The 24,477-nt window shown below is 68.8% G+C and overlaps 2 protein-coding genes across 5 annotated transcripts; one reads left to right on the plus strand and one right to left on the minus strand.

The window, feature by feature from the left end:
• The first annotated feature begins 604 nt into the window (after positions 1-604).
• LOC132340715 (glycoprotein-N-acetylgalactosamine 3-beta-galactosyltransferase 1-A-like) lies at positions 605-2,661 on the plus strand. The gene is made up of 3 exons (XM_059871774.1): positions 605-667; positions 1,114-1,887; positions 2,422-2,661. Exons 1-3 carry the CDS (start codon positions 605-607, stop codon positions 2,659-2,661), a joined length of 1,077 nt encoding a protein of 358 aa, XP_059727757.1.
• Positions 2,662-5,323: 2,662 nt separating this feature from the next.
• On the minus strand, positions 5,324-24,144 carry AGAP2 (ArfGAP with GTPase domain, ankyrin repeat and PH domain 2). 4 transcript variants are annotated; one of them, XM_059871888.1, is made up of 19 exons: positions 23,897-24,144; positions 17,276-17,334; positions 17,092-17,179; positions 15,916-16,001; positions 15,701-15,842; positions 15,487-15,621; positions 14,902-15,023; positions 14,677-14,829; positions 13,928-14,014; positions 13,746-13,850; positions 13,530-13,674; positions 13,348-13,458; positions 12,259-12,405; positions 11,927-11,986; positions 11,563-11,714; positions 11,396-11,486; positions 9,993-10,215; positions 7,762-8,017; positions 5,324-6,606 (listed from the first exon to the last, which is right to left on the minus strand). In XM_059871888.1, exons 1-19 carry the CDS (start codon positions 24,060-24,062, stop codon positions 6,349-6,351), a joined length of 2,586 nt encoding a protein of 861 aa, XP_059727871.1. In that variant the 5' UTR covers positions 24,063-24,144; the 3' UTR covers positions 5,324-6,348. The 4 variants fall into 4 exon arrangements, with proteins under 4 accessions (XP_059727871.1, XP_059727868.1, XP_059727869.1 ...); XM_059871885.1 differs by lacking the exon at positions 11,927-11,986 and having other exon boundaries at positions 23,897-24,143; XM_059871886.1 differs by lacking the exons at positions 11,927-11,986; positions 23,897-24,144 and adding an exon at positions 19,399-20,058.
• Positions 24,145-24,477: the final 333 nt, after the last annotated feature.

Here is a 24,477-nt window from a genome sequence, read left to right on the forward strand (position 1 = left end):
CGTGGGACCCCCGGGGCTGAGCCGGGACCCCCGACCCTCGGCACCAGGTGAGGCCACAGCCGGCGCCCCCCGTTCCACCGCTCACCCCGTCCCCGCTGTCGCCCCCCACCTGCGGATAACCCGGGGTCCGGGGAGGGAGGAGTTCCCTCTGTCCCCCCTTAACTGAGAGCAGAGTTCAGTGTCACCCCCCTGCGCCCCCCTGGCTTTGGGGCGCCCAGCGCGGGGTGGTGCCGTTACTGCCCGGTGGGTGTCAGCCTCTCCATGGGTGTCACTCCCCCTGTCCCCCCTCCCACGGGCTCCACCCCGGGGCTGCCCCACCCGTGGCAGTTGCAGATGAAGCTGCAGCGCTGGGGGGCTGTGACGGGGGGGGGGTCCCCACTGACCGCCCCACCCACAAGCCAGGTGTTCCCATGCTGACGGGGGGTCCCCACTGACCCCCCCACCCACAAGCCAGGTGTCCCCATGCTGCTCCCGGGCCTGCAGAGCCGGCGCCTGTCCTTCCACGGGGGCGTCCTTGTGGGTTTCATCACCACCTTCCTCCTCCTCCGCGGCCTCCTGCTGCCCCAGCCTGTGCCTGCCCCCAGCCGGGACAGCCGGGTGGCCGATGGCCCCCCCGGGACCCCCCTATCCCCCGCGCTCGACGGCGTGGCCCCGTCGGACGCTGCAGGTGGGCGCTGCTGCCAGGGCGGGTGGCCCTGGGAGGGGACACGGGGGACTCTGGTGGGGTGAGGCTGGCAGGAGGAGGTAGGGGGGCCTCACCCCCTCTGCTCCACGGGTCGGGGACGGTGACCACGGCGAGACAGTGGCAGCTGAGGGAGGGGGGCACAACTGAGGCTCGGCAGGACGGGGATTTATGGTGTTGGGGGAAAGCAGGGGCACAGCTGAGGTGGGGGAAACTGAGGCACGGCAGGGCTGGGGAATGTGGGGGGCGTCACTGAGGAACGGGGAGAAACTGAGGAAAGGGGGGACATACTGAGGTGGAGAGGGTGGGGGCAGGACACTGGCGGGGGGGGGACGAGGAGGGAAAAGCGGGCAGTGAGGTGAGGGGGGGGTACTGCTCCGCGGGCGCTGCAGGTGGGGACACGGGGGACTCTGGTGGGGTGGGGCTGGCAGGAGGACGTGGGGGGGCCTCGCCCCCTCTGCTCCACGGGTCGGGGACGGTGCCCACGCCCTGACAGTGGCAGCGCGGGGATATCGGGGTCTCTGCTCCGCGGTCCCGCAGGCGAGGACGCGGGGGTGGCGCGGGGGCTGTTCCAGCGGGTGCGGGTGCTGTGCTGGGTGATGACAGCGCCCCAAAACCTGGAGAGCAAGGCCCGGCACGTGCGGGACACCTGGGCGCGACACTGCAACGTGGCCCTGTTCGTCAGCTCCGAGCCCGCCCCGCACTTCCCCGCCCTGGGGCTGGGGGTGCCCGAGGGCCGGGGGCAGCTCTACCGCAAAACCGTGCGGGCTCTGCAGTTCGTGCACCGGCACCTCCGCGCCCGCGCCGACTGGTTCCTCAAGGCCGACGACGACACCTTCGTGCTGCTGGACAACCTGCGCTGGCTGCTGGCCGCCCACCCGCCCCAGCGGCCCCTCTACCTCGGGAAACGCTTCCGACCCTTCACCCGCCAGGGCTACATGAGCGGCGGGGCCGGCTACGTGCTCAGCCGGGGGGCGCTGGCCCGCCTGGCCCCCGCCCTGGCCCGCGGCACCTGCGGCCACGGCGGCCCCGAGGAGGACGTGGCGCTGGGGCAGTGCCTGGAGCGGCTGGGGGTGGCCGTGGGGGACTCGCGGGACACGCGGGGACGGGAGACCTTCCACCCCTTCCCGCCCGAGATCCACCTCACACACCGCTTCGCCCGCGGCTTCTGGTACCCGCGGTACTGCTGGTACCCCGTGGTGGAGGTGGGTCACAGCCCGGCCAAGGCCACTGTCACATCCTGGCACTGTCTGGGCAGCTGGGAGGTGGTTGTGGCCATGGGGGGCCTTGGCATCGCCCCCCAAATCCCTGTCAGGTCCCCGGCCATGCCAGGACGTCCCTCCACTGTGGAGCTGTGCACCGTCTGTGTGTGTGACCAGCGTGTCCCCCACGTGTCACCACGGTGTCCCCCCTCACACCTGGCCACAGGTCCCCCATGTGTGACCCCGGTGGCCTTGGTGTTCCCTGCCCAGCCGTGATCCCCCTCCCGTGGCCATCGTCCCCAGCGTGTCCCCCCCCACCCCGTGGGGCCCAACCTCCAGCCGCGGTGTCCCCACTGTCACCAGTGTCCCCTCCGTGTTCCTGTGGCCACTGTGCTGGCGCTGCCCCGACCCTGCTCAGTTCTGCCGACCAGGAACAACCCCCAGCTCCCCTTCCCCACCCTGCCCCTTGTCACCATGGGGGGGGACGGGACCCCTCGGTGCCGGATGCCACCCCCAGCCCCCCCTCTGTCCCCCCAGGGCCCCCAGTGCTGCTCGGACCTGGCCGTGTCCTTCCACTACGTGTCCGGACAGGAGATGTACGAGCTGGAGTACCTGAGCCAGCGGCTCCGCCCCTACGGCTACAGACCCCGCTACCGACCCGCCCTGAGCCCCCCCACCGCCCCCGGGACCCCCGCGGCCCCCAACGCCACCCGGAGCCACACAGGTCCCGAAGTTCCCGAACCCTGCCCGTCCCCCTCCCGGACCCCCCCGCGGTGAAGGTGGCCCCAAATTTGGGGGTTTCCTGCAGTGGGGAGGGGAGCCCCCCCCCCATCGCCCCATTCCTGCCCCGGGACCCCAAATGCACCGAGCCCTCCCCGTGTCCTGCGCCCACCCCAGCCCCCCTTCCCCGGCGGACCCGCGTGGCCCTAATTAGTGGCTGTTAATGAGCTTTGCGGGGATCGGGTGGCCCTGATCCGGGGGTTCCGGGAGCGGGGACACCGCGGGACGGGGCCTCGGGGCTTTGGGGGGACCGGGGACGGTCCGGAGGTGTCTGGGCAGGACACGGAGGTGGAGGAGGGGGGAAGGGTCCCACTGGGGGGGCTCTGGGTGATGGGACTCCGACAGGACCCCAAGGGGGGGACAGTGCCCGGCCCCTCTGTGGGGACCATCCCCTCCTGTCCCCTCCTGTCTCTTCCCGTCCTGTCCCCACCTCCGTGGCTGAGGTGGCCATGACCCCCCCTCCCCGTGTGACCGCGCTGGCCCCCGTTTGCGGCCGTGCCCTCCCCAGGGTGTCCCTCCATGGTCCCAGTGACCCCCTCCAGTCCGTGTTGTCCCCGTGGTCCCCCCGTGTTGCCCCCGCCCCCCACAGACCCCGCGTGGCCGTGACCCTGTGGCACCCCTCGGCCTACCACCGGCTCTGCCCCCCCCGGGTCCCTGGACCCCTCCCGAGTGACCCCCCCAGCTCCTGGGGGAGGCCAGAGGAGGAATTTGGGGAATCGGGAGCAGCGGAAAGGGGACGGTGCCCCCCGAGCTGGGGGGTGAAGGAGGCTCTGGATTTGGGGGTCCCCACAGCGGGGGAGCCGCCCCGCATTCCTGCCCGGGGACCCCAAATGCCCTGGGACTCCGCCCCCCCCATCTCCCGCGCCCCCCAGGCAGACCCTCGTGGCCCTAATTAGCGGCTATTAATGAGCTTTGCGGGGATGTGATGGCCTTGATCCGGGGGGTGCGGGGGGGGCAAAGCGGGGCTGAGGGATTGGGAGGGGCTGGGGGGGCCGGAGGTCTCAGCAGGACACAGAGCGGGGAGGGAAGGTCCCACTGTCACGCTGGGGGGGTCTGTGGGACCCCACGGTGCGGGGAGAGCCAGGGACAGAGGGACAGGGGGACAGGGGGACAGGGGACTCGGTCTGAGCTGGGGACAAGGATGGACCCTGCAGCCGCGGGGGCCTCTGAGCTGGTGGCAGTGAGGGACAGCGGGGCGGGGGGTGGTAGCAGGGGACACTTCGGGGACGGTCCGGGGCGTGACGGGAGCAGCGGCTGGGGACGAGGAGGGGACAGTGGGGGTGGGGGTTGCTGAAGGCTGGGGGCAGGCACAGGGCGGGGTGGCCGATTTTGGTACCCTCATGTCCCTGAGCCCGCCCTGGAGCACCCCCCGTGTCCCTTAGTCCCCGCACAGCCCCCCCCGACTCCCCCGCGTGTCCCCTCGCTATCCCCGCACATCGGACGTCGCTGTCCCGCTGCAGCCGGGCGGGGTTGGCTCCACCCAGTCACACAGGCCGCGCCCACACATGACCACACCCCACTAAGCCACACCCACACAACAGGCACCGCCCTTACTTTCACCACCTTAGCCACGCCCACCTTATTGTATCACAGCCTCGCCTACCTATCAAGCCCCGCCCTTTTGAATAATAATACGTTGCTTGACCACGCCCTCTCATTCTGATTTACATATGGGCGGCAGTACACAAGTCATCCCCGCAGACCACGCCCATCTCATTACTATGTAAGCTCCGCCCTCATATCAGATGGCCACGCCCACCACAGTGCTGTTCCACCCCTCCAGGCCCCGCCCTCAGGTCCCGCCCCCGCCGCTCCGCTCCGGTCGGGGCGGGGGCGCCGGTAACTGGAGCAGCGACCCCTCCCCCCTCGGTGTCACACCCCCTCCCCCGTGTCCCCCAGTGCCCCCCATTACCCCCCATTGCCCCCCAGTGCTCCCAGTGCTCCCAGTGCCCCCAGTGCCCCCCCAGTGCCCCCAGTGTCCCCCCAGCCGTGCACAGAGGTCGGACTCCGACCACCCCCCGCCCTGTGACACCCCGCTTGTCACTCATTGTCACCTGTCATTGTGCGCCCCTCCCCCCGTGATGCCCCTACCTCATGTCATTGACCCTCAAGTGCCACCTGTGTCACCCACCCCGTGTCCCCACCGCCCTGTCACCCATCCCCCGTGTGACTGCGCCACTCACCCGCCACGCCCTCAGCCCCCCGTGTCACCCACCCTCCGTGCCACCAACGGCCTGCACGCTGTGCCCCCCGTGCCCTCCATGTCCCCCCGTGTCCCCCGTGTCCCCTGTGCTCTCCATGTCCCCCGTGTCCCTCCATGTCCCCCATGTCCCCCCATGTCCCCCCGTGTCCCCCGTGCCCTCCATGTCCCCCGTGCCCTCCATATCCCCTGTGTCCCCCCGTGTCCCCCGTGCCACCAGCGTTCCTGCCAACACCGTGCTTCCTGTGCCCCCCATGCCCCTCCGTGCCCCCCGTGCTTTCCATGTCCCCTATGCCCCCCCGTGTCCCACGTGTCCCCCGTGCCCTCCATGTCCCCTGTGCACCCGTGTCCCCTGTGGGCCCCTGTGTTCCTGCCACCCCGTGTCCCCCGCTCCCCCCCGTGTCCCCCGTGCCCCCGGTGCACTCCGTGCCACCCGTGCCCCCGGAAGGACGAGCCGTGTCACAGCACCAGTGTCCGACATTGTCACGTACTTACAGTCACACCCGAGAGATGAAAACGCTGTACACGGCCCGGCCCCCCGAGCCCCCCCGGGCCTGGGCCCCCCCGACCGACCCCTCCCTCCCCCCGGGCCCCCCCCGGGCTCCCTGGCTCGGCCCCGCCGGCCCCGCGGGGGCGTCTCGGGGGCGTCACAGCTGGGGCGCCCCTACATTCATGGGCGGTCCCGGGAGGGGGGCGCGGCGGCCCCCCCCAGGCCGGCGGGAGGGGGTCGGGGGTCCCGCCGGCGGTGCCCCCCCGCGGGGGGAGGGGCTGGCTCTATCCTATCGCTAAACAAAGCAATAAATTAACGGGGATCCCGAGGGGACGCCGAGAAACCGGGGGCGGGGGGGGGCGGGCCACGGGGGGGGTGGCAGGCCACGGAAGGGGGGAGGGGGCGTACAAAAGGTTGTTGTAGAAAAGGAGGGGGGGTCGGGGTCTGCTCTGCTCCTGCCACCGAGCCGGGGCTGCGCCAGGGCGGGGGGGGGCACGGCCGGGGGGGACATGGGGGCAGGACAGAGTGGGTGTCGAGGGTGACTTGGGGAGGGGGGCGCGGCTGGGGAGGTGACAAAGGGATGGGGACACAGCACGCGGGAACGGGGACGGGGGCAGGACAGGGTGATGTGAGCAGGGACGATGGGGGGGTGAGGGTAACAGGGACAGGGGATGGCACGGGCAAGGAGTGACGTGGGCAGGGGCTACCCCCCGTCAGTACCCCGACCCCAGCTGTGCCCACCCCACGCTGGGGCACAATACCCCGGGGAGGGGACAGGAAGGTGGCAGTGGCATCACTGTGACCCCTGGCGTGGGGGTCCCTGGCACAGAGCGGGGGACAGGACCAGCGGAGACCCCGACATGGAAAGGATAATAAATAGAGCATCAAAAGTACAAACCGTGGGCAAGGGGCGAGCCCGGGGGTGGCACCGGGATGACCCCGGGCCGCGGGCGCGCACGGCCGAGGGCACCGGGGGGCTCCGGGCCCCTTCGGGCTATACCAGGGCAGAGCGGGGCTCGCAGGGGCCCACGCTGGCGCAGCTGCTGCGGCGGCGGGGCCCGGGGGTCGGGGGGCCGCCGGGCGTCGGAGGGCCGGGGGTCGGGGGGCTGCCGGGGGTCGGTGGGCTTCCGGGCCCCTCGCCGGGGCAGCCGTGCTGCAGCAGGATGTCGGCGCACTCGCGGCTGCCGGCGCGGCGGGCGTAAAACAGCGCGGTGCGGCCGTGGCTGTCCCGGGCCCGCACGTCGGCCCCGTACTGCGGGCACGGCCGCGCGTCACCGGCAGGGCCACCGGGCGTCCCCCTGGCACAGCCCCGGAGGCCGTGGGGTGTACCCCAGGGATGGGGCAACATCCCCCGTGTCCCCCCAGGGTGTAGTGGCACAGTGCTCCTCCCCTGGCCGTGCCAGGATTGCCGCGGACACTTCACATCCCCCATGGACATGCCATTGTCCCCAGTGACCCCACTATGGTCCCCCAAGACCACACCATGTCCCCATGACCACACTACATCCCCCAAGACCACACCACGTCCCCAGTGAGCACCCCATGGTCCCCATGACCACACCATGTCCCCCATGACCATGTCCCCTGTCCTCTGGCCACATCACAGTCCCCAAGACCACCCCACATCCCCCACGGCAGCACCACAACCCCACAGCCATCTCACTGTCCCTCCAACCCCATGATCTTCCCCCTGGCTGTGCCGTGATCCCCAGGTGCCCCATGAACACCTCACAGACCCCATGGCCACACCATGTCCCCCAAAGCCACCCCACGGTCCTCATGGCCACGTCACTTGCCTCCTGGCAATGCCATGGTTCCCAAGACCACCCCCCATCCCTCAAGACCACCCGATGTCCCCATGACCCCACCACAACCCCGACGACCACCCCATGATCCCCATGACGACCCCACAGTCCCCATGACCACAACACATCCCTGATGACCCCACCATGGTCCCCGTGACCACCCCATGGTCCCCATGACCACCACACAGTCCCCATGACCACACCACGTCCCTGATGACCACTCCACGGTCCCCAAGACCACCCCCCATCCCTCAAGACCATACCATGCCCCCAGTGACCCCACCAGAGTTCCCATGACCACCCCATGGTCTTCATGACCACCCCATGGTCCCCATGACCACCCCCCATCCCTCAAGACCATACCATGCCCCCAGTGACCCCACCCCATAGCCCCCATGACCACCCCATGGTCCTCATGACCACCCCATGGTCCCCATGACCACCCCACGCCCCCCACACCCACATCACAGTCCCCACAACCACACCATCCCCCTCGTGGCCACGCCACAGCACCCATGGTGGCCCCACATCCCCCACAGCCTCCCCAAGACCCCGTCACCCCCCTGCCCACCCCCCTGCCCACCCAGCCGTGCCCCACGTACCCACACCAGCAGCTGGGTGACCACCACCTGGGCGGTGTCGCAGGCCAGGTGCAGCGCCGTGCGCCGCTCCGCGTCGGCCGTGGGCACGTTGAGCTGCTCCTTGTGGCTGTGGGCCAGCAGCAGCAGCACCGCGGGCAGGTCCTGCTGGCCCACGGCCCCCAGCAGCCGCTCGGCCAGCGGCGCCTCGGCCGCGGGCAGCGGCGCCAGGAACAGCCGCTGCTCGTACTTGGCACGGATCCACGACTCCCGCTCCTCCCTGGGCACAGAGAGGGCATCGGACATGGGGACACAGGGGACACAGGGGACACGGGGAGTTAGGGATGGATCCACGACTCCCGCTCCTCCCTGGGCACAGAGAGGGCATGGGGACATGGGGACACAGGGGACACAGGGGACACGGGGAGTTAGGGATGGATCCACGACTCCTGCTCCTCCCTGGGCACAGAGAGGGCATGGGGACATGGGGACACAGGGGACACAGGGGACACGGGGAGTTAGGGATGGATCCACGACTCCCGCTCCTCCCTGGGCACAGAGAGGGCATGGGGACATGGGGACACAGGGGACACAGGGGACACGGGGAGTTAGGGATGGATCCACGACTCCTGCTCCTCCCTGGGCACAGAGAGGGCATGGGGACATGGGCACACGGGGGACACAGGGGACACGGGAAGTTAGGGATGGATCCACGACTCCCGCTCCTCCCTGGGCACAGAGAGGGCATCGGACATGGGGACACAGGGGACACAGGGGACACGGGGAGTTAGGGATGGATCCACGACTCCTGCTCCTCCCTGGGCACAGAGAGGGCATGGGGACATGGGGACACAGGGGACACAGAGGACGCAGGGGACACGGGGAGTTAGGGATGGATCCACGACTCCCGCTCCTCCCTGGGCACAGAGAGGGCATGGGGACATGGGGACACAGGGGACACAGGGGACACGGGGAGTTAGGGATGGATCCACGACTCCTGCTCCTCTCTGGGCACAGAGAGGGCATGGGGACATGGGCACACGGGGGACACAGGGGACACGGGGAGTTAGGGATGGATCCACGACTCCCGCTCCTCCCTGGGCACGGGGCATGGGGACACGGGGACACAGGGGACATGGGGTGTCAGGGACGGCAGGGTGGCACCAAGGGGACGCAGAGCCGCAGTTCCTGCTGCTCCCTGGGCACGGGGGCATGGGGACACAGGGGACAAAGGGGACACAGAGGACACAGGGAGTTAGGGACAAATCCACGATTCCTTCTCCCTGGACATGGGGGCATAGGGACACAGGGAACACAGGGGACACGGAGGGACATGGGGTGTTAGGGACAAATCCACAACTCCCACTCCTCCCTGGGCACAGAGGGGGCATGGGGACATGGGGACACGGGGTGTTAGGGACGAATCCAAAAATCCCGTTCCTCCCTGGGCATGGGGACATGGGGACACAGAGGACACGGAGTGTCAGGGGCATATCCATGGCTCCCGCTCCTCCCTGGGCACAGAGGGGGCATGCGGACACGGGGGACACGGGGTGTCAGGGACAGCAGGGTGGCACCACGGGGAAGCAGAGCCGCAGTTCCTGCTGCTCCCTGGGCAGAGAGGGGGCAGGGACACAGGGGTGTGGCAGTGGGGATACAAAGGTGGCAGGGGCGCAAGGTGGCATCATAGGGACAGGGAGAGTGAAAACAGGGAGGGTACGTGAGGGCCAGGGACAGAGGGTGGCACGGGAGTTGCCACATAGGGATGCCAGGAAGGGCAGCGGTGTCAGTGTGGCATTGCTGGGTCGGGGGGACACAAGGGACAGGGGGGTGGGGACACGGGGGCATTGGGGGCGTGGGGTGGCACCACGATGACGTGAGGATAAGGGGCATCAGAGTCTGTGGGATGGCACAGCGGTGACACATGGGGTGGGAACATGTGGTGACATCAGGAAGGGAAGGGCAGCATCACGGTGGCATAGAGGACAGGGATGGCAGTGGCATCAGGGATGGCTGGGTGGCATCATGGTGGCATAGAGGACAAGGACATGTGGTGTCATCATGGTGGCATAGGGGACAAGGACATGTGGCACCGTCAGGAATGGCAGGGCACCATCATGGTGGCATAGGGGACAAGGACATGTGGCACCATCAGGAATGGCAGGGCACCATCATGGTGGCATAGGGGACAGGGCCACACGGTGGCACAGGGACAAGGGGTGACACTGGGGGCACACGGGGCGGGGCACACCCACCGGGAGGACTCGTGGGTGGGCTTGCAGCGCCCGCGCGGGTTCTGCTCCCAGATGCTGTTGGCGGTGGCGTTGCCGATGGCCGAGAGCACCAGGGTCAGCTCCCGGGGCCAGTCGTCCAGGTCCAGCGAGCGCACGCGCGACACGTGCGTGCCCAGGTTGCGGTGGATGCCCGAGCACTCGATGCAGATCAGGGCGCCCAGGTTCAGGCTGGCCCACGTGGGGTCTGCGGGGTGAGCGGGGGGCGCTGGGTGAGCTGTGGCACCCCTGGGGTCCCCACGGTGGGACACTGAGTGACACATGGCGCGACATGTGGTTGTGGCGAGCCACGGCACGGTGTGACCCACAGCTCCGTGCGGCATCGTGTCACCCATGGCATCACATGTCCCATGGCATTGTGTGGTTATGGCATTGTGTGACATCATGTCACCATGTGGCATCCATGTGTCACCCATGGCATCACATGTCCCATGGCATTGTGTGCCTTATGGCATTGTGTGACCCTGGCACTCTGTGGCTCGTGGTACCACGGGGCCCATGCCATCCATTGTGTGACCCATGGCCTGTGCCACCCATCGTGTGGCCCATGGCACCGGGTGGCATTGTGTCACCCATGGCATCACGTGTCCTGCAGCATTTTGTGGCTTATGGCACGGTGTGACCCTGGCACCGTGTGACTCATGGCACCGTGCGGCCTGTGCCATCCATCATGTGACCCATGGCCTGTGCCATCCATTGTGTGACCCATGGCATCATGTGGCATATGCCAACACAGCCCAGGACATCATGTGACCCACAGCACCGTGTCACAAGTGCCATCACGTGACCCACAGCCCTACCTCGCCCCGGTTGCCAGGTGGCCCACGGCAGTGGCACAATCTCACCCCGTGGCACCACCAGCTGGATTCAGGGCTATGCAGGGCACCTCTGTCCCTTGAATGGATGCCCCCCCATGTCCCATGAATGGATGTTCCCCCGCCATGTCCCATGAATGGATGCCCCCCCATGTCCCACGCCTGCCCATGCCCCCCCACTGTCCCTTGTGCCCCCAGACTCATTGGTGCCCTGCAGCCCACGCAGAGCGAGTTCCTGCTGGCACTGCTGTCCCATGAACCGACGCCCCCCCCACGTCCCACAAACTGATGTACCCCCATGTCCCATTCCCTGATGTCCCCACCATGTCCCATGACCTGAAGTCCCCCATGTCCCATGCCCTCCCGTGCCCCCATTGTCCCCCAGTGCCCCCAGACTCACTGGTGCCCCGCAGTCCACGCAGAGCGAGTTCCCATAGGCACTGCCGTCCCATGAATGTCCCACTGATGTCTCCCCATGTCCCATGACCTGATGTCCCCCATGTCCCATGCCCTCCCGTGCCCCTCATTGTCCCCCAGTATCCCCAGACTCACTGGGTGCCCCGCAGTCCACGCAGAGCGAGTTCCCACGGGCATTGCGGATGGCCTGGATGGCCACGGCCTCGCTCTGGCTGTCCATGCGTGCCTGGAGGGGGGGACACGGGGGTGAGAGGGGCAGGGGGGTGGCACGGGCATCCTGCCAGCCCCCCCCGAGGTCCCACCTTGTTCTTGCTGCTCTCGCAGCACTGCAGGCTGGCCAAGATCTGGCTCTCGATGGCCTGCACCCATGCGTCGCGCTCCTCGAAGCTGCCGGCCTCGAAGTGCCACGTCTGCCCCGTGCTCGACACGATCAGAAACTCAAAGTTCTCCTCCTCTGCAGGACCAGAGACCCCCGGGGGGGCGGTGGGATGGGGGCTCCAACACCCACTACTGGCCCAGCACCCACTCCAGCCCACCCACCCACCCCTGGCACCCAAATCCCGCCCAGCCCCCTCCCCAGTGGTCCCCACCCCTGCTGGGGTGTGCTGGCAGCAGGCAAGGGGGGCACAGCCACATGCACGGGAGGCACCGCTCGCGCCACGTTACCTGTTTTATAAATATTTCTTAAACTACCAAAACTTTTTAATTTCCACATTTTGCGCTTGGCTGCGGAGGGTCCGGGCAGCAGGAGTAGAGAGAGGAAACGGGGACAGAGTCAGGGGGGCCCACGAAGCCCTGGGGATGGTGCAGAAGGTGGCAGGCAGTGGCAGAGCGAGGGGGATGCGTGGACAGCGTGGCTGAGCATGGCCGGGGGGTGAGGGGCAGCATCAGCCCAGATCCCCCCGAATTCTGGGACATCGTTGCCGTGGAGGATGGTGGCCTTGTCCCCACAGTGCCATGGGTGACTGGGGCTGGGGACACATGGCTGTGGCACCCACCTTCTGCCTGCCCACCCGAGCCCTCGGTCTTGGACGGCGTCATCAGCTTCTTCCTCCGGTGCTTCTTCCTGTCCACCAGCGGCGAGGGCGGAGGGTCCCTGCCAGCACTGCCAGGGCTGGACACGGCCTCAAAGGACAGCGGGGACTCTGCCAAGACACCACACGTGGGACACCATGGACACCGGGGTCACCGGGGTCACCAGGCTCCTGAGGAGCAGGGAGCTCACCAGGAGCACTGAGGCCACCAGAGTCACCAAGTCCATCAGAACCACTCAGGTCAGGGCTATCAGGGTCACCAAGTCCACTTGGGCCACCAGGGCCACTGGAGTCTGTGATCACCAGGGTCACAAGTTGCCCAGAGGTGCTGGGCATACTGGGGCCATCAGAACTCACCAGGGTCACTGATCTCAGTGCCACCCCAAGGCCACCAAGTTCATTGGTCTTACCAAAATCCCTGGGGCCTCCAGGGTTACAAGAGCCTCTTGGCTCACCCGAGTCATGAGGGTCACCAGGGCCACTGGGCTCACCAGGCTCACCAGGCTCGTTGTGGCTTCTGGGACTCCCAGGTCCACGTGCTCACCAGGGCCAGCAGTTTCACTGTGGCCATCAGCACCAGCAAATGGCCACCTGGTCCCTGGGCTCACCAGGACCACCAGGGTTATTGTGGCCACCAGCACCACCAAAGGGCCACCTGGTCCCTGGGCTCACCAAATCCACCAGGCTGATTGTGGTCACGAGGGTCAGCAAGGGCCACCAGGTCCCTGAGCTCACCAGGACCACCAGGGTTATTGTGGTCACCAAAACCACCAGAACCATCAGGGCCACCAAGGGTCACCAGGTCCCTGAGCTCACTAAGTCCACCAGGGTCATTGTGGTTAGCAGGGCCACCAAGGGCCACCAGGTCCCTGGGCTCACCAGGACCACCAGGTTTCCTGTGGCCTCCAGAGCCACCAGAACCACCAGGGCCACCAAGGGCCACCAGGTCCCAGAGCTGCTCAGGAGTCACCGTGCTCAGTGGGGCCACCATGGAGGAGTCCCTGTGGGTGGCCAGGAGGTGGCCATGTCCCTGCCCGTGCTGGTGTCACTCACCCGAGGCCAGCTTGGCGCCGGAGGCGGAGGCGCAGCGCTGCAGGGACCCCTTGCCCACCACCTTCAGCCCTGGCTCGGGGGGCAGGCTCAGCCCCACCGAGGGGACAGCGGCTGCAAGGGGGAGGGACGGTGTCACAGTGGTGCCCGTGGTGTCCCCCCACCCCCGGTGCCCCGGGGCTCACCGCCAGGCTCGGGGTCCCGCAGCAGCCCGTTGATGCTGGCCGAGGGGCCGCAGGCGGAGATGGCGCGCGGCGGGCGCTTCCCGGGCACCTTGACCGTGGTGCGGAGCAGGTCCATCTCCTTGCCGTGGGTGCTGTGGATGTAGTCCTGGGGGGACACTGAGGGTGACACCGGGCTCTCCCCCCCTTTGGGGACCACGGGGGGATGGGGACACTCACGTTGATGCTGGGGTGGTAGAAGAGGAGGCCGTTGCTGGACAGGGTCACGTATTTCTTCTTCCACTCCTTGTTCAGGGAGTTGCCGCTGCGCTTCAGCAGGAAGCTCTGGGGACAGGCAGCAGTGAGGGGACAGAGGGAACACTGGGACACAGCCACATCCTCCTGCCATGGCCACCACCCACCTGCTTGATGGGGATGGCACGGCCGCTGCCGGCCCCCTCGCCTCGGCTGTCCAGGCTGCGCTTCTCAGAGTCGCTGCCACGGCGCGTCTGTGGGCACGGGGACGGGACAGGGGGTGGCACTTGTGGCACAGCTGGGGACACTGGCGTGCCCACACGTCCCCCACTGCTGGAGCCTGGTGGTGGGGACATTGGGGTGCCACAGACCCCACCACTGCGGCCCCATGGTGGGGACACCCTGGGTGCCCACGTGTCCCTCAGTGCCATCACCACTGTGTCACAGGGGCACTAGGGATGCCATGTGTCCCCACCACCCTGCTAGAGGACACATCAGAAGCCCCATGATGGGGACACCCTGGGTGCCCACATGTCCCTCAGTGCCATCACCACTGTGTCACAGGGGCACTAGGGATGCCATGTGTCCCCACCACCCTGCTAGAGGACACATCAGAAGCCCCATGGTGAGGACATCCTGGGTGCCCTGTGTGCCCCCCATCCCCACACTGGATACCCACATGTCCCTCAGTGCCACCACCACCATGCCAAGGGGACAACTGAGATGCCCCATGCCCCTCAATGTCACCACCCTGGCAGGGGACACCTGGGCTGCCACATGTCCCTTGCTGTCACCACCCTATCAGGATGACGTTCTGGGTAACACCACCAAGGGCACACCCAGGATGTCACATGCCCCCATGTCACCACGGCCATGCCAGGGTGCCAGGTGCCCCTGGTGCCCCCGGAGCACTCACAGCGAAGAGGCTGGTGCGGCGCTTGGCCCCGCGGTGCAGCGAGCTGGGGGTGCCCAGCGGGGCCGGGGTCTCGCTGCGCAGCTCCCGGTGGCTCACGTTGGGGGTGGAGGGCAGCGAGGACGAGTAGTCACTGGTGTGGCCACCGTTGCTGGTCTGGGGGGACACGGGGTCAGCCTGGGCTGTGCCTGGGGCCCAGGGTGGGGTTGGGGGTTACCTGGGGGTTACCTGGCTGGGGTGGACACCCCCCACCGGGGTGGAGGCAGCTGAGTGGCTCGGGGAGCTGGGCAGGGACTTGCAGGATGCCATCAGCTGCTGCTGCTTCTTCAGCGCCACGGCCTTCTGGGCCACTGCAGGGAGCCTGAGTCAGGAGGGCCGGGCCCCAACCTGCCCAGGCACCGGCCCGGATACCCACACCTGGACATGGCCCCCATCCCACCTGGGCATAGGCTCCATCCCCATCTCACCTGGACACTGCCCCCATCCCACCTGGATGTGGCCCCTAACGTACAGGGGTGGACATGGTCCCTGACCTACCCAGCCATGGGTCCACCCCACCTGGACACAGTCCCCTGCCCTACCCTGTGCACGGTCTCCATCCCACCTGGACATGGTCCCTGCCTCACCCAGAGACATCCCTCTGGCCACCACTCCCCTTGTGGGGACCCAGATGTGGTCCCATGCTGGCCACCATCCCTGTCTGACCAGGTCACTATGCCATGGTCCCCATCACATGCTGGTCACTGTCCCCACCTCACCATGTCACCAGCCCCCTCCCACGCCCTCCCCACCCCCCAGGGCGTGGTCACCCACCCTCGGTGAAGACCCGGTCCACGTTGAGGCCGTAGGTGGCACAGGTCTCGTAGTAGAGGCAGCGCCGCGCGTCCCCGCAGAGCGCCCGGGCGCGCGCGTCCTCCACCACCCGCGGGCTGGACGAGCTGATCTTGTCTGGGGAGTCAGGGGTTCAGCTGGGGCTTCCCCATGCTGCTCCCACCCCCACAGACCTCCCCGTGTCCCCCTGGCTCACCCTGGGTGCCCACCAGCGCCAGGGCCACATCGCTGGTGCCGCGGAGGTCGCTGAGCAGCGCGTGCATCTGCGTCACCTCCTCGAAGCTGCTCTCGCTCTCCAGGCTGAAGACGAAGATGACGGCGTCCGCCCAGCTGGCAAACTGGGGGGCCACGGGCGGGGTCAGGGCTCGGCTCTGGCCAGCATGGCCCCCCCGGGCCCCGGTCCCCTCGTACCTGTGCGTCCGGGGCGCCGGCCTCCTCCCGGATGAGCAGGAGGTGGCTCTGGCCATCAACCGTCACCTCACGCTTGAACTGGCCACCTGCAGTGGGGAGGGGGGGGAGGGGGGCCCTGCAGGTGTGCTCCACCCACATGGATGGAACCTCCCATGGCCATGACCAGCACCAGGTGTGACCAGCGCTTTGACCCCAAAAGTCCCTCAGCCATGCCCAGCATCATGACCTTGCCCATTCTGTGGCCACATCCATCCCGTTCACCATCCCCACATTTGTCCGTGCCCGGCATCGTGACCTTGTCCATTCCACAACCATGTCCATCCCCCGGTCATGCCCGGCCCCACCACATGTCCATCCCATGCCCAGCTCCATGGATACGTCCACTCCTCCATCTCCATCCCCATGGCCACTCCATCACCGAACCCATCCCCATGACATGTCCATGGTCATGTCCATCCCATTCCCATGGTCACGTCCATCCCACACCCATGGTCATTTCCATCCCCTGCCCATGGTCATGTCCATCCCATTCCCATGGTCATGTCCATCCCCTGCCCACAGGCACGTCCATCCCCTGCCCATCGTCATGTCCATCCCATGCCCATGGTTGTGTCCATCCCATGCCCATGGTCATGTCCATCCCCTGCCCACAGTCAAATCCATCCCCTGCCCATGGTCACATCCATGGACATGGATGTGGTCATGGGCAGAGGATGGATTTGACTGTGGGCAGGGGATGGACATGACCATCCCGTGGTCATGTCCATCCCATGGTTATGTGCATCCCATGGTCGTGTCTATCCCATGCTCATGGTCATGTCCATCCCATGCCCATGGTCGTGTCCATCCCACAGTCACATCCATCCCCTGCCCATGGTCGTGTCCATCCCACAGTCACATCCATTCCCTGCCCATGGTCGTGTCCATCCCACAGTCACATCCATCCCCTGCCCATGGTCGTGTCCATCCCACAGTCACATCCATCCCCTGCCCATGGTTGTGTCCATCCCATGGTCACATCCATCCCCTGCCCATGGTCGTGTCCATCCCACAGTCACATCCATCCCCTGCCCATGGTCGTGTCCATCCCACAGTCACATCCATCCCCTGCCCATGGTTGTGTCCATCCCATGGTCACATCCATCCCCTGCCCACGTCCTCCCCATGACCACTCACTCTCGGTGGGCTCCAAGCCCACGTAGGAGCCGGTGAGGAACCGATGGACAAGCGCTGACTTCCCGCTTTTGCTGCTGCCCAGGACGCCCTGGGTGGGCAGAGGGGATGTCAGGATGGCTGAGGACACGGTGCTCAGGGGACATGAGGACACGGGGACACGGGGACATGGGGACACAACACCCACCAGGCGGATCTCGGGGATAGAGCGGCCCAGCGTCCACTCCTGGCTGTTCACCAAGGCCTCTGCGGAGGGAGATGGGTGAGACAGAGCCCAGGAACCCCGGGGAAGCCCCAGCAGCCCCTGGCACCCCCAGGAGCCCCAATCCCCGGGGGTGCCCCCACCCGCAGCGCAGCAGCAGCTTCCTGCGTGGGCGGCCACCAGCTGTCACCCAGCAACGGCGCCGGGCTCGCGGGGGCGGCGGGAGGACGTGGAGATGCCACGTGGCAGGGACGGGGACGTGGCAGCATGAGGCATGTGTGCCAAGGCACGAGGAGGCAGAGGGCATGGGGACGTGGTGGGCACGGGGATGGAGAGCACGGCCTGGCACAGGGACGTGATGGGAGCCACGACTGGCACCGGGACACCGGGTGGCACAAGGACGTGGTGTGGCATGAGGACACAACGGGTTCCAGGGTGTGACAGCCATGAGGGCACGGCGTGGCATCAGGACGTGGTGTGGCACGGGGACACAGTGGGAGCCACCAGGCCATGACAAGCACTGGGACACGGTGTCACACAAGAATGTGGCATGAGGACACCACGGGCACCAGGACACAGCATGGCAGGGGGATGTGAGGTGGCACAAGGACACCCTGGATTCCAGCACACGATGGGCACGAGGACATGATGCCAGCGGTGCACGACAGCCTCAGGCCCGAGGACGCAGCATGGCATGAGCACAAGGTGTGGCACAGGGACACGATGGACGCCAGGACACGGTGTGGCAGCGTGGCACTGGGACATGGTGTGGCACGAGGACAGGACATGGCACGAGGACACAGCATGACACTGGGACATGGTGTGGCACGATGACAGGACGTGGCACTGGGACATGGCGTGGCGCTGGGACATGGTGTGGCGCTGGGACATGGTGTGGCATGAGGACAGGAGATGGCACTGAGACATGGTGTGGCATGAGGACAGGAAATGGCACAAGGACACGGCATGGCACTGGGACATGGTGTGGCATGAGGACAGGACATGGCACAAAGACATGGCGTGGCACTGGGACATGGTGTGGCATGAGGACAGGACATGGCACAAGGACACGGCGTGGCACTGGGACATGGTGTAGCATGAGGACAGGACATGGCACAAGGACACGGCGTGGCACAAGCACCTGGCATGGCACAGGGGTGTGCCCTGTGCCCCCCACATCTCCTACCTGGCATCCCCAGCCCCCCTGGGCAGTGGTGGCACCACAAAGGGGGAACTGAGGCAGGACACGGTCAGAGGGTGCCCCCCTTTCTGTGCCTCAGTTTCTGCCCCCAGCACGGAGCCGGGCCCGTGCCGGGTGCGTGCCAGCCGGGAAAGGGTTAACGCTGCTGCCTGTCACCCCTCACATTGTCACCGAGCTGCCACCCCCGGCCCTGCAGGTGCTGCCCACGCACCCCGTGGTGCCAAGGTGCGTGCAGGCAGACAGGGGGATGCCGGGGGGGGGACAGAAGGACACGGGGTGCCGGACAGATGGGGGACAGGATGCACGGGTGTGACGCACGGATGGAGGCGACGACAGACGGACGGATGGCGGGACAGAACGACGGAGATGGGGGTGGCGTCTGACCCCCGTGGATTTCCCCCAGTGGGGAAACTGAGGCACAGGATCCCCACCATGGGGATCCCCCCCACGGCCAGCACCAGACCCCGCCAATTCGGGCACCTCACATCGCCCCAAGGCACAAACACGGCACAGCCCAGCCCGGGGGTCACAGCCCCCTGGAACCCCACAGCCCCCCGAACCCCACAGCCCTCCTGAACCCCAGAGCTGCCCCGAATCCCAAGGCGCAGCCGGGGAGTCACAGCCCCCCTGAACCCCACAGCTCCCCTGAACCCCACATCTGTCCGGAACCCCACAGCCCCCTGAACCCCATAGTCCCCCTGTACCCCCCAGCCCCCCCAGCCCCACAGGCACAGACGGGTCCTGCAGCCCCCCACGGGCCCCTGGGGTCCGGGCGCCTCCTCTGCCCGCCAGGGAAACTGAGGCACAACACCGCGGCCACAGCGAGCACGACTACACCTGCCCCGAGTCACAGAGGGGCGTGGGGACACCAAGCCACGGCCGGGGCGACCCCCGGGCCGGTACTCACTGTGGGGGGTGGCACTGGCCGGGTCGGCGCCGGGGGGAGACCAGGGGGGCGCGGGGTGGGTGGGGGTCGCCGCAGGGCTCTTGGTGAAGATGCCGCTGATGAACTTGAGCATCTTTCGGTCGCGGGTGGAGGCGCGACCCCCCTCGCGTCCCCGCTTGAGCCCGGTCTCGGGGGCGGGGGCGGGCACCAGAGCCCCCGGCTGCAGGTCGCTGTAGTCCAGGGTCTTGCTCTTGCCCTTGCTGGGGGACAGCCGGGCCCGGGGGGGCCCCTCGCTCTTGCCCCCCGCCTTGGGGCGCCCCTTTCCCTCTCCCTCAGGCCACGAGAGGCGGCTGCCGGCCGCTTTGCCGGGGGCTTTGCCCGCCCGGGGCTCGGGGGTCCCGCGGCTCCCCCCGCCGCCCCCCGCTTTGGGGGGTTTGGGGCCGGCCAGGCGGAGGCGGCGGGCGCCGGCCGAGGGGTGCGGGGAGGCTGTGGGGGGGTCCAGAGGCGGCGGGGGGGCCCTGCCTCCCTCCGGGGGGCCCTCGGTGCCCCCCCAGGTGGCCTGGCTGAGCAGCGGGCGGCGGGGGGTCGCGGCAGGCTGGGGGATGTCCAGGGCGGCCAGAGCCCGCTGCCCCGGCCCCTCCAAGGTGCCCTTGGCCCCACGGGGGTCGGGTTTGGGGGGCACGGCCGGGGGCGGGGGGGGGCAGCAGCGCCGGGTCGGGTTTGGGGGGCACGGCGGGGGGCGGGGGGGGGCAGCAGCGCCGGGTCGGGTTTGGGGGGCACCGCCGGGGGCGGGGGGGGGCAACAGCGCCGGGTCGGGTTTGGGGGGCACCGCCGGGGGCGGGGGGGGGCAGCATGGCCGGGTCGGGTTTGGGGGGCACGGCCGGGGGCGAGGCGGGCGAGCGGGGGGCGGGGGGCGTCGGGGCCGGGGGGGCCGGGACCGGCCGTACTTATCCGGAGCGCGTCCTGCCGCTGGAAGAGCCGCTCGGGCCGCCGGGCTCGGCCAGGCTCGGGGGTGCGGGGGGCGGCCGCAGCCCCCCCGGGGCCAGGGGCTCCATCGCCACCCCCCCCCCGCCTCCTCCGCCTCCCCCGCGGCGCCCACCGACTCGAGCTTGACCAGCGTGAGCGAGATGAGGTAGGTGGTCCTGCGCTGGAGGCCGGTGGTCCTGCTCATGGGTGCGGGCAGGGCCCCCCCGGGGCGCCCCCCCGGCCCCCCTGGATCCCCGCGCGGCGCCGCGGCCGCCGGTGCCGGTGATGCTCCGGTCCCACCCCCGGCCCTGCCTCCCCGAAGCCTTCGCCGCTCGCCCGCCCCCGGAGGGGTTGGAACCGCCGCCGCCCCCCCCGCCAAACACGAGCACCCCCCCGGCAGCCGCCGGGATCGGGGCCACCCCCCCGCCTCGCCCCCCACCCCGGGTCAGCGGCCGGGGGGCATCGCGGGGGAACCCCCCAAGCTGGGGGGGGGGGAGGGGAGGGGTCGGGGGCTTTTGGGGGCGGGGGAGGATCGGAGGGGAGTCAGGGCGGGAGAAGGGGGAGGTGTGGGGAGCTGGGGGTCCGGGGAGGGAGGGAAGGGGGGATTACAGGTGCGGGGGGATGGGAGGGGAGATGGGGCGTGAGGGACACGGGGGTGGGAGGGGGGGCAAAGGGGCAGTGAAGGGGAGGGGGTGCGGGGGCTACGGGGAAGGGGGAAATGGAGGGGTGGGGGGTTATGGGGCGGGGGGGGGTCATGCCCGGGCTCCCCCGGGAGCGGGGCTCACGGCAGCGCCCCGACGGGCTCGTCCCTGGCGGCTGCGGCGGCGGCGGCGCGGGTGGGGGCTGGGGCCCGGCGGGGGGGGCCCTGAGCGGCCGGGGGGGGCCGGGGCCCGGCGGGGGGGGCCCTGAGCGGCCGGGGGCGGCCGGGGCCGCCGCTCTCCGCCATGCGCCGCTCCCAGGGCCAGGCTGGGGCGGGAGCGGGCGGCGGCCCCGCCGCTACCGGGCAGGCGCGAGCGCTCCCGGGCGCCCCCCCCGACCCCCGGCTCCGGCTCCGGCACCTGCTGGGCTGCCGGGACCCCCCCACCCCGATCCCCCCCTCCACCTCCGATCCATCCATCCATCCATCCATCCATCCATCCATCCATCCATCCATCCATCCATCCATCCATCCATCCATCCATCCATTCCTCCATTCCGCTCTCCCCGCGCTCCTAAATCCCCTCCTTCTCTTCCCGGGGCAGCAACGCTGGGTCAGGAGGGGGCCCGCAGGGGGTGTGTCGGGCATGGGGGCAGCTTTGGGGCTTTTTGGGGGGTCTTGCGGGGCTCGGGCAGGCTCATCCACCCCTTTTCTGACATTTTTAGCAGCGGCGCAGCATCCCTGCGCATCCCGTTACCACGGCAACGGCGGGGATGGCGCTGGGAGCAGCCGTGGACCCCTTCCGTGTCACCCTCGTCACTCCCGTGTCCCCCTCGTGGACCTGGGCCAGGTGTCACGGCCACTGGGATCCCCCACGCCAGCGTGACCGCCCCGGCTCTGCGTGTCACAGCCTGGGGGGGACACGGGGGTCAGGGCACGGCGGGACCCCTCAGCCACACGGAGGTCGGGCGGGGGTCCCGGCCCTGCGGGGCCCTGTGTGCCCCCCACGCGTGGGGTCCCCGGGACCTGGCACCACTCCGGGCACCCCCAGAGGTGTCCCTGCTGCCACCCCAGGGCTGTGACTCTGCCCGGGCCTGGTGGGGGATTTGCCCTCAGCGCCCCACAGGGACAGCGCTGCCCCCTCCAGTGCCCCCCTGTCCCTTCCAGTGCCCCTCCGGGCGCCCAAGCAAGGGCCACCCCTCCCCATCCCGCAGATGTCCCATGCTGCGGGTGAGTGGGGGGTGCACGATACGGGGTCACGGCGGGTCCGACCCCACCGCCAGAACATCCCTGCCCTCACCCCATGTCCCCATCCCTGTCCCATCCCTGTCCCCATCGCTGTCCCCAAAGCTGCAGCACCCCCATGGTGGGAGTTGGGGGGGGGTTAAACGGGGGCAGGGCAGAGCCCTCGGTCCCCCCGGGGGTGGGAGGGGGCTCGGGGGAGCTCTGGGCCCAATCTGGGGGAGCCGTGCCCCCTCCAGCGCTTTGTGGGTACCACAGCGGGCGCTTGGCAACGCGGCATCCCCCGGCTTCCCGTTGCCATGGCAACAGCGCGGGAGCTGTCAGAGTTGGGGGGAACACAAGGATGTGGGGGCTCGGTACGGGCAGGGGGCGGCAACGGAGCCCCTCCCCAAGTGACGTCACCGGGCACCCCCGCGTGGGGCGGGGCAATTGGGGGGCGGAGACCCCAACCCCCCCCCCCCCAGCAGGGGACCCCCTCCAGCAACAAGTGCCCACCCTGAGGCCCCCCGGCATCAGAGCCCCTCCCCTCCCCCAGCAGCCCCTCGGACCCCTCCAGCCGGGCCCCCCCAGTCCTACCAGGGCTCCCCCCTCCAGCCGGGCCCCCCCAGTCCCACCAGAGCCCCATCTCCAGCCGGGCCCCCCCGCAGACCCAGGGAGGAAGCGGCCCCGTTCCCACAGCGCAGGGGCCGGAAACCGCCCCAGGGCCCCGGCACGGAAACGGGGGGGCCCCAACCCCCAGCGAGGCCTGCTGAGTCCTCACGGGGAGCTGGCACTGCCAAGGACCCCCTGCAGCACTGGGGGGCATCGGCCACGGAATGGGGGGGCCCTGCTGGAAGGGGGGCAGGGATCCCCTGGGCTGGGACAGGACCAGCAGAGGCCAGCACCAGTGTGCGGCTGGAGAGACACCAGTGTCACATCTGTCCATTTGTCCATTTGTCCATCCATCCATCCGTCCGTCTGTCCATCCATCCCTCCATCCATCCTCCCAGCCAGCCCCTGACCACCCATCCATCACCTGTCCATCTGTCCATCCCTCCACCTGTGTATCTGCATCCACCTGTTTGTCCATCCACCAGTCCACTCACTCATCATCCATCCATCCATCCATCCATCCATCCATCCATCCATAGGATGCCCCTCCATCCCCGTGTCCTCTGTCTAGCATCCATCTGTCCGTCCATGTGTCCATCCATTGCTACACCCACCTCTCTATCCATCCCTTGAGCCACCGCCTGTCCATCTATCCACCTGTCCTGGGTCCATCCATCTGTCCAGCCAGCCCACTGTCCACCTGTCCATCCATCCATCCATCCATCATCCATCCCTCCCTCCCTCCATCCATCCATCCATCCATCCATCCATCCATCCATCCATCCATCCATCCATCCATCCATCCATCCATCCATCCATCCATCCCTTCCACCTGCCCTTCTGTCCATCTGTCCATCCATGCCTCCAGCCAGCTCCCTGTCTGTCTGTCCATCCCTCCATCCCTCCCCTTGTTCCTCCACCCATCTGCTCACGCCTCTTCCACCCACTCCTCCACTCACAGGATGTCTATCCACTGTCCATCCACCTGTCCGTCCTCCTGCCCCCCTGCCTGCGCCCCCCATGTCCCCTCAGTGTCCCCCCGGTGTCTCCCCGGTGTCCCCCAGCCCCGGTGCCCCCCGGTACCTCGGAGGGCCCTGAGGGCGCTGCTCAGGCTCCCGCGCAGCCGGGGCTCGGGCACGGTCTCCACGAGCCGCACCAGCCGGTTCAGGTGGCCCTTGGCCCCCTCGTGCCGGGCCACCTCGGCCCGGATGGCGGCCAGAACCTCGCGCCGCTCGCGGGGGGCCCCCATGGCACCCCCGGCCCTGGGACCCCGCTCGGCCCCGGGACCCCGCTCGGCCCCGGTTTGCGCCGCGCTCGTTTCCTGCCGGGGCCGCGGCGCCACCCGCGGGGACACGTCACGGCCCGCGCGGGGCTGGCACGGCGGCGGGGCCCGGCCCCGGCACACCGGGACACGCCGGGACACGCCGGGACACGCCGGGACACAGGCACGGCCCGGCACGCCCAACGCGCCGGCCTGGCTGCCACGCCACGGCCGCGCCTGTGACACGGCACAGGGGACACGTGGGGACACACACACGGGTGGGCGCTGGGGGGACACCCCGAGGACACCACGGCGTGTGCTGGGGACACCCCGGGGGGCTCGGGGGGACACCCACGGGGTGCTTGTGTATACACGTTGGGGACACATGAGCACGGTGAGGACA

Source organism: Haemorhous mexicanus, chromosome 33 (assembly GCF_027477595.1).
Source record: "Haemorhous mexicanus isolate bHaeMex1 chromosome 33, bHaeMex1.pri, whole genome shotgun sequence".
Taxonomy (NCBI): Eukaryota; Metazoa; Chordata; class Aves; order Passeriformes; family Fringillidae; genus Haemorhous; species Haemorhous mexicanus.

Coding starts and splice junctions, on each gene's coding strand:
- LOC132340715 (XM_059871774.1), top strand. CDS start 605: ATGGCCCCCCCGGGACCCCCCTATCCCCCGCGCTCGACGGCGTGGCCC. Junction 668..1,113: donor GGCCCCGTCGGACGCTGCAG/GTGGGCGCTGCT, acceptor TGGGGCTGGCAG/GAGGACGTGGGGGGGCCTCG. Junction 1,888..2,421: donor GCTGGTACCCCGTGGTGGAG/GTGGGTCACAGC, acceptor CTGTCCCCCCAG/GGCCCCCAGTGCTGCTCGGA.
- AGAP2 (XM_059871888.1), bottom strand. CDS start 24,062: ATGGGGGCCCCCCGCGAGCGGCGCGAGGTTCTGGCCGCCATCCGGGCC. Junction 17,335..23,896: donor CGCCCTCAGGGCCCTCCGAG/GTACCGGGGGGC, acceptor CTCCCTCCGCAG/AGGCCTTGGTGAACAGCCAG. Junction 17,180..17,275: donor CTATCCCCGAGATCCGCCTG/GTGGGTGTTGTG, acceptor CTGCCCACCCAG/GGCGTCCTGGGCAGCAGCAA.